Source organism: Elephantulus edwardii, unplaced genomic scaffold (assembly GCF_000299155.1).
Source record: "Elephantulus edwardii isolate Elephantulus edwardi_28Jun2011 unplaced genomic scaffold, EleEdw1.0 scaffold00202, whole genome shotgun sequence".
NCBI classification, from domain to species: Eukaryota; Metazoa; Chordata; class Mammalia; order Macroscelidea; family Macroscelididae; genus Elephantulus; species Elephantulus edwardii.
In genome coordinates this window covers 3,698,933-3,707,364 of record NW_006399952.1, presented here as the reverse complement: position 1 = coordinate 3,707,364, position 8,432 = coordinate 3,698,933, and the positions used below count along the sequence as shown (strand labels likewise).

Sequence of the window (8,432 nt, the reverse complement as noted above, 5' to 3'; positions counted from 1 at the left end):
ATTTTGAATTTTTCTTTGGTAAAAAAAAAATTTTTAAGTGTGCGGTTTTTCCCCCTTGAGGCTTTATCAAGATTAATTTCAAAATGCAAATCTTCATACCAAAAATTAATCAATTAAATTATATGATAAAAGGGATTAAATGGTGGAAAAGAACCAGACTAGCTATGAGTTGGTAAATGCTCAAGTTAGCTAACAGACAGATGCATGCTCATTTTAATATATTTGAAATTTTCCATAAGCAACTTAGAAATATTCCAGAGAAAGCTTAAAAATAAAATATAAAGCTAAGCCAGCAGTTCACAGTCACTGAGTCAGGCAAGGAAGCTGTTATTAGTCGATCAGAAAAGTCAAGATGTTGGAAATCTAGTATAATTTCTTTTTCTCAATCAAAAGTATATGTGACAACTATATGGGATCAAACTGTCAAACGACAATTTGAAAAGATTAGAGACTTGGGAGGCAGTTCATTGGTAATGGGGTAGAACCACCTGGAAAATTAAGGCAGGAATGGCTGCACAGCTCAAAGAGTGCAATGCAGTTGCTGCTGTTGGTATTAGGTGTTGTCAAGTCGAGTAAGACTCACAATGACCCTATGAAGAGCAGACCTGAAATCTGCCCTATTCTATGCCATCCTCATCATCTAACACACTAGAGCCAAATGCTGCAGTCACTGTGGTAATCCAGTTCATTCAGGGTCTTCCTCTTTTGCGGACCTTTCCACCTTTCCAAGCATGACACTCCCTTCCAAACAATAGCCTCTCTTAGTAACATGCCCAAAGTATATGAGTCAAAGCTTCCCCAAGGATCACTCTGGCTGTACTTTTTCCAAGATACATCTGTATCATTTCAAAGAATAATGTTACCAATTAATTCTGACATGTAGAAGTCAGAATTAAAGTATAATTTCTTGTATGTATCTCAACAAAAAAAATAAAGGATTTTTTTTAAATATAGGGGGGGAAGGGAGGGGAGGAAAAGGCAGTTTATAATTCTACTAAGTTCCAGCAACACGGATTTGTTCCCTTCAACATAACCTGCAAAATTTACTCAAGTGTAATCTGAAACACCCTTCAGTGACTAAACTTTCCTTTGGAGATTATCTCCTATATAACCTAGTTGTTGGTAGGTGCCAGGAGCAGGCCCCCACTTGGGAAGCCACCCTGCATCTGTGCAACCCCTCCGCTCACTGCTGTACTTGGCTGTGCCCCCATTACAGCAACCACTGTGCCCTAACCTTGGTGGGGGTCATCTTCTCACGGATACTACCAAATACAACGTCCTTCTTCAAGGACTTGCCCCCCGCCCAATATGCCCAAAGCATGAAAGAGGAAGTCTTGCCAATCTCACTTCTTCTACATGACAGTGGGGGAAAAAAATCTGACTTCTCTTCATTTCACCCCCCTATTCCTCAGTGTACTCCAGGAGTCTGTTTGTTCCTAAGCATATGATCTTGTCACTGTTTTCTACTATCCCTTTGCCCTTGTTTATTTTGGTTTTCCTTTTTTTTTGTTTGGATATCAAACTCTTTTCCTTTTGTTGTTGTTAGGTGCTGTGAATCAGCTCTGACTCAGAGCAATTCCAAGCACAACAGAAGGAACCTCTGTCCTACCAGTGCCATGCTCACTGCTGCCGTACCTGTCAGTCCACCTCACAGAGGGCATCTGCTGTTTTTGGCATTTAATTATTTCAGGTAAATTCCTTGAACTCACCTTTTCTAGCAGTTTAGCATTATTGACATAACACTCTGAATAATCAAACGTCTATCTAGCCTACAATATCGACTAAATTAGTGGGTTTGGGGGTAACATGGTGACATTTCAGGCAGCTTTCAATTGCACTCTCTCCCCATCACAACCTTTTGTTTAGCTCCTATTTAGAGGATGAGTACATGCCTGAGATGTCATACTCAACAAAAGCACTTATATGTCAGTGGTGTCTAAGAACTTTCCATGGTGTTCTACACTGGTGCTGGCCAATATGGAAATGTGACTGGAATGACCAGAATTGACTTTTTTAATTTTATTTAATCTTAATTAAACAGCCACATTTTAAGACTAAAAAAGTCTTTTGCTAGAACCTTCCTTTGTAAAAGGCATTTCCATGTTTATCTTTATGTATTCAAGATAATCTGACATTTTGAACTGGAGAATTCCTTTTGTTGGGGATGGGAGTGGAGGGATGTCCTGTGCTTTATAGGGTATCTAGGAGCATTCCAGACCTCTAGACATCAGCAGCAGTCACCTCACTGCATGTCTCCAACACTGCCAGACATCCTCGGAGAAGGCAGAGGACATAGGGCAAAAACCACCCTCAGTTCAGAATCACTGATCTAGGACAAAGAGTTAGATTTAACTTGATGATAAGGATGATAATCTAAGGCACTTTCTTTGAGTTCCCATTTTTGTTTTTCCATTTGGAAGTCAGAAAAATAGCAGCAGTTAAAAGTTGTTTAAAAAAAAAGCCTTAAAAATATTATCCTCAGAATCCACATTATAATATTTGTGTTTCATTTCACATCTTAACTGTTCCTCACAAGACTACAGGTGAGTTGTGCTGTCATTAGGTACCATCAGCTTGAGTACAACACATAGTGACCCTATGAACAGCAGATCTGAATCCTGCCCTAGCCTAAACCAACACCTTTGACATATTTGAGCCCTCTGATGTGGTCACTAAGTCAATTCATTTCTTTGAGGGTCTTACTCTTTTGCTGACCTTCCACCTTTCCAAGCATAATGTCCCTTTCCAAGGAAGCCCCTTATAACAACCTGCCCAAAGTATGTGTGGCGAAGCTTCACCATCCTACTTACTGTGCTTTCATTTAGAGAAGGGAGTCTTTGGCAACAACAGAAGCTGAGGTTTGGGCTTCTATGAGGTTAAATGACTTACATACCAGCACACAGTTTATAATTATCAGGGCTGAGTCAAGCCTAGATTTGGGAATTCCATATCACAAACTCCTGTCTGTACTTCTTTACCTGATAGCTTAAAAGAACCTCAAGGGAAAACTCCCTGCAGAAAAACTCTTCTGATATGACAACTGCAATCAAGACTGTTTATAACTACAGAACACATTACAATGGCAAGCAGAGCTCCCAAGAACATTCCACATATAGACAGACTATGAGAACTGCTCTGGATCAGTCACTGGCATCCTGAGACATAATTTCAGCACAGGGAAGCAAGTCATACAAAATCTCCTTAAAGGACTTCTAACCTAATTTGAGTATAGTGTTAAGAGGGTGAGCTCCCTGGCCAGGGCACAAAGAATGCGGAACCCTGGAGGGTTTTAAGGAAGGTGAACGCCAAAACACAAAGACAGGTATCTGCTCAGAGGCCACCTCTCACCATCTAAGGCAGACAGCTCACAGAGCAGAACAAACCCAGAATGAACGTCATGTTAACAAAGAAGAAATTTTTAAAAGGCCAAACTCATGAATAGGACCTCATGGGCCTGTAGCTCACTATGTAAATAAGTAAATGCTCTGGGCTCATTTCTTCATGTGGACGTGAAAAGACTGGTCTACATGACTTGTTTACCACAGAGTCTTAACAAAGACTGACAGCTGACCCTCCAGAAGATTTTCAGAGGCAGTAAACTACATGAAAGGAGACTGCACATCTTCTCACAAAGCTGCTAGTAGATTCGAACCACACATCTCTGGGTTGGCAGTACAACTCTTTTACCACTCAGCAACCACAGCTACATGATTTCTACAGGCATTTCCAATTCTTTCCCCAAACTCATCGTGCAGAGAAACAAGTTGCTGGTATCATCTTGTAATTTCATGGAGATAATATTTTAAGCAGGAATCCAACCCTATCTCAAGAAATTCATCAAAAGCAAATAAAAATGTCACAAAAGTATTTGAACCCTGTAGGGTTTCAATTTAAATCAATGACTATTTAGTAAAAGCCCACCTACTTTGCCAGGGGAACTCTAGTGGACTGGTGGCAAGAAGCTGCACTGCAATCTGGAAGGTACATGGTTCAAGATCACCAGCTGCTTTGCAGGAGGACAGGCAATCTCCTTTGTGATTAACTGCCTCTGAGAACCCACCAGAGGGTCCACTATGGGTCAATTTCAACTCTGTGGTACACAACACGCTGCCAGGAGACAGGTAATCCCTGGGGAAGCCACAATGTGACCTAAACTCTTAATTTATTTTTTTTAGCCACCTCTACCTTCTTTCATTCATTACTTCGTCTCCCAGAGTGAATAAACGCAAAGATTTCCAATCCAATGTGTGCACTAGGACTGTAAAGAAAATACTGAATGCAATTGTTTTACTTTATACTGAGCAGATTATAGATGCCGGAGATTGACTCTAGCCTACTACACTGAACAAAGTATTTTACTTTTAACATAATGTAACTATTTAAAGAGTGAAAACTTATTTGGGGACAAGAATATTGATGTTTCAAAACCCCTATGGGCAATCTGTTTGCAGTCCCATACTGTCTGCTCTATCTTACAGAATAGTTTGTGCTTTTTTCACGTAAAACTTATCATTTAGCTTGTGTTTATCATAAAACACACATTCTCACATAAAATTCAAACTATACATATGATTGTCTGCAGCCATAAATATTCATAGCCTTGGAAACCCTAAGGGGCAGTTCTGTCTTACAGGGTCTCTATGAGTCGTAACCAATTTGACAGGAATGAATTTGTTTTACTTTTGTCTGTCCACAACTATCACCTACATTCAGTATCATAAAAGACCTATTTCCCATATGAAAAAGTAGAAGTTGTAACAGCACACTCTTTTCTATTACCAAAACCTATTAAACTTTGATTAAGTGTTCATCTGAAAATGAAAAATGAGAACTAGTTCAGTAAAAGGGTCCCGAAACCCAACCAACTGTTGGATACAGTTTTTTTCAAACTAGGCTGATTCTGTACAAGTGTGCTAGTAGGTGTGTAAAACACATCTTCTCTTGAGAACGGGGAAGACAGAACAGGTCCCAATCACAGGCTTACTACACTTCACTGAGTGGCTGTCTTAAATGCTGCCTTTACAAAGCCAATCTCGACAGATAAGACTTTTTTACAGCCACTAGACAGGAGGGGTGCCTATATTTTCAGCTACAGCACTTTTTTTTTCATGTTATCTAGCACACTGAAGCACACACACATTTTATGGTTTAAGACAAATACAAGAAAATGCAAGATGATCTTAATTTTTTATTAGAATAAAAAAATCAAAGCTGACTAGGTGTTTATATAAGAAATGGGAAGTGGAAATGTGTAGCTGTAAAAAAGACACATGTAAATTTTCAAGATAGTTGAAGCAAAAAGAAATGATCAAAAATTAAGCAGATGCCCAAAACAACTACAAAAAAAGGTTTTGGCATGCCCGGTCCACTAAATAAACCCGTCAAGATCTATAATAAATTAAGTTAGAATTAATACAGAAAACACCCTCATCTCATCTCTTGTCCTGCAATTTCTAAGATATAACACAAGTTACATAGCATAGAAAACTGGTCAGGATCTATAATAAACAAAATTAGGATTAAAACAGAAAACATCCTAATTCTAATCTCTCTTGTGCCATTTTCTAAAGTTATAACACAAGCTACACATTTGGCACTACTCTGTTTTACAAATGACAGCAGAGCTATACTCCCTAAAGAAAATGATCTCAAGATTTACAAAGGATCTTATGTTAAAGTCTTTGGTAAACTATTAGTGAAATAAAACCAAAATAGGGATCACTTAACAAGATAGTGAAACAAATAACTTAAAATTTAATTTCAGTATTTAAAGGAACCATGTGCTAGCCGAAGATAATTAACATTTTCAAAATGCATCCCAAAAGTTTCACCAACGTATTAAATACTATATGGTTACCAACAACGATTAGACAAAATCCAAACCCAGTGCTAGAAATTAAGCTGTCAGCTTTCTGGGCTTAAAAACTGCCCACCGACCTAAGTCAGTAGTAAAGCACATACAGAGAGGCCAATTTCCTCCCTCCAGGAAGCACATGACAAACAGGGTGTCATGCAACTTATGTCACCGGGTCACTTAGCAAAAACGGTATTTTAACTTCTAAACTTACAATCAGATAGCCTTTACACTCAAAAGAAATCTAGGTGGCGGCATTTGGAGATGAGGGGCTTAGATGTCCACTCTCTGATATGTAAACACTGGATCCGAGTCCTAGATTCTAAGCCATGCTTTAATGGAGGCCTCCCTCAGCCTCTTCTGAGTCTGTTTTGCTTTTGCAACAGTGAAGGAACTTTTCCGGCTTTATCTCAGTTCCCTGTGAGCATGTGGTCCTGCAATTCAATATCCTAAACTGGCAGGGAATCGTGGAGGAGGGAAGGGGAGGAATCCACAGCCAAAACAGCTTTCTTATGAAAGACCAGGGGGGAAAAAAAAAATCCTAATTCCTCCTCCACCCATTGCTAACCCATCCTAGAAACAAACAGCGTGTTAAGAAAAGCAGCATTGCGAACTGCAAACGTAAGAGTTTTCCTTTGACTCTACGCAAGGTTTTCAGCTGTCAAATTACAACTCAGGAAAACACTATCATTAGAATAAAAAGGGGAACAAAAAAAGGCTCGCACCGCAGGGGCCGGGGAGGATGAGCTGCCAGCACCGTTTCAAGAGAGGGGCAGCAAAGGGACTCCACTCCCCGACGCCCGCCTGTATGCATCGCCTCCCCGGGCAGGCAAGCCTCACTGCAGGGGCTCAAATTTAATAATATAACAATAATCATGGCGCTCCTCCCTCCCCCCGCGATCTGCCGGGAATCAGCATCTCCCCCCGACCCCGATCCCCCAGGATGGCAGCTCCCGTCCGGCCCTCCGCACCCAGCTCCCCGGCACCCAGCTCCGGGCGGCCGGGGAGGTAGAGCCGGGCCAGCCGAGCCCCGGGCCCCTGGCCGCGCTTCTCCTCTTCCCTCTCTTTTTTACCTCCACCATCCCCCATCCGCATTGTCTGTCTCAATTCAACTTTGACTAATATGGATTCCTCGGGCCTGAGCCCGGCGGTAATTACAGCCCGCCCCCCGAGAGCAGGAGCCCCCCATCTCCGCCGAGTTCAACGCGGTCGCTCCGGGCGGGGGCCTGCAGCGCGCTCTCCCGTCCGCACCGCGGGCCCCGTCTACACCGCGCGCCCCCCGCACCTCCCGGGACAAGAAGTTTGCCCCGGAAGGGGCCTAACCGGGGGGCAGCGGGGACCCCCCTGCGAGCGGCCGGCGCGTAAACAGCGGCGCGGCCCGTGGGGGAGGGGAGGCGCCCCTCCCCCGCCCGCCGGCCCGCCGGCCCCATTACCTGTCATTGAGCTGGTCCTCGGTGCCGGGCAGCGGGTGAACCACGAAATGGATGGACGTCATGGTGCCTCCTTCTCGTCCTCCTCCCGAGGACGGCCCCTCCCGCGCTCGGCCACCCCCCGAGACCTCTTCCTTTCCCCAAAACCCACAGTCGCCGCCGCCTTCCAGTCCCCTAATGGAGGGAAGCAAATGCGCAGGGGCCACCGCCGTCTCCCGGCCGGGCGCGCAGCCACGGCCCGGAGAGCCGGCGGGGCGGGCAGGAGGGCGGATCAACGCGCCGCCCGCTCCCGGCGACAGCGCCAAGGAGTGCGAGGCCGGCGGCCGGGATCCGAGGCGCGGCGCCGCCGCCGCCGCCAGCGGCAGCTGGGCGTCGGGAGAGGGGCGACTGGGCAGGGGCGAGCGAAGCGGAGCGGGCTGCGGGGTCGGGGTGGTCCCGGCGGCGGACGGGATCCGGGCTGGGGGAGCTGGGAGGGTGAGCCGAGCCCGAACCGCGCGTCACTAGCAAGAAGCCGCCACTGCCGCCGCCAGCACCGCCGCCGCCATCTTCACTTCTGCCCCAGTTTCTCCGTCTCGCAGGCTCCGCTCCGGAGCGGCGGGGGAGGGGTGGACGGGAGGAGGCGAAGGGAGGAGACCGGCGGGCGGGGGCTCGGCTGCGGAGGGGCGGGGCTCCGGGGAACGGGCGGGGAGGCCTTTTCGATTGGGCGGCTTAACGTTGTCGGACCACGACGCTGTAAGGCGCGCGCCGATAGGGCTGGCCGGCTCCCGAGCCCGACCCTCCGGGGGCGAGACGGCTCGGGAGTGAGTGTTCCGGGGAGCACGTGTTAGCGGCGGAGGGCGCGCACGGGGCGGGCGGGAGCCCGGGAGGCGGGGAACGCGTGTCCCCAGGGAGGTGGGAAGGCAGTGGGGGAGGTCCCCGCGTCCTCCCTAATTTCCCTGGGGCCACCTCTGTTATGCTTGCAGACCCCTTAAGGGTGTTTTGTTGTTTCCCTCCTTTGATCCGCGGTTGTCCTTAAACTGGAAGTGTAGTATCAGATCAGGGGTCAGAGAGAAACAGCTTGTTTTCTTGGAGAAGTAAGGTAGTTATATAAGGGCCTTGCCAGAAGGTGACGGTTGGATCTTGGAGCTGATTTTGCGGTAACGTCTTTT

At 45.9% G+C, this 8,432-nt stretch overlaps 1 protein-coding gene and 1 pseudogene across 1 annotated transcript in view; one reads left to right on the top strand and one right to left on the bottom strand.

The window, feature by feature from the left end:
- LOC102851472 overlaps window positions 1-7,176 on the top strand; it is a 52,688-nt pseudogene extending 45,512 nt beyond the window's left edge.
- UBR5 (ubiquitin protein ligase E3 component n-recognin 5) overlaps window positions 1-7,349 on the bottom strand; it is a 164,612-nt gene extending 157,263 nt beyond the window's left edge. The window contains exon 1 of the mRNA XM_006897174.1: window positions 7,288-7,349. Coding sequence (XP_006897236.1) covers window positions 7,288-7,349 — 62 coding nt within the window. The remainder of the gene's footprint in view (window positions 1-7,287) is intronic.
- Window positions 7,350-8,432: the final 1,083 nt, after the last annotated feature.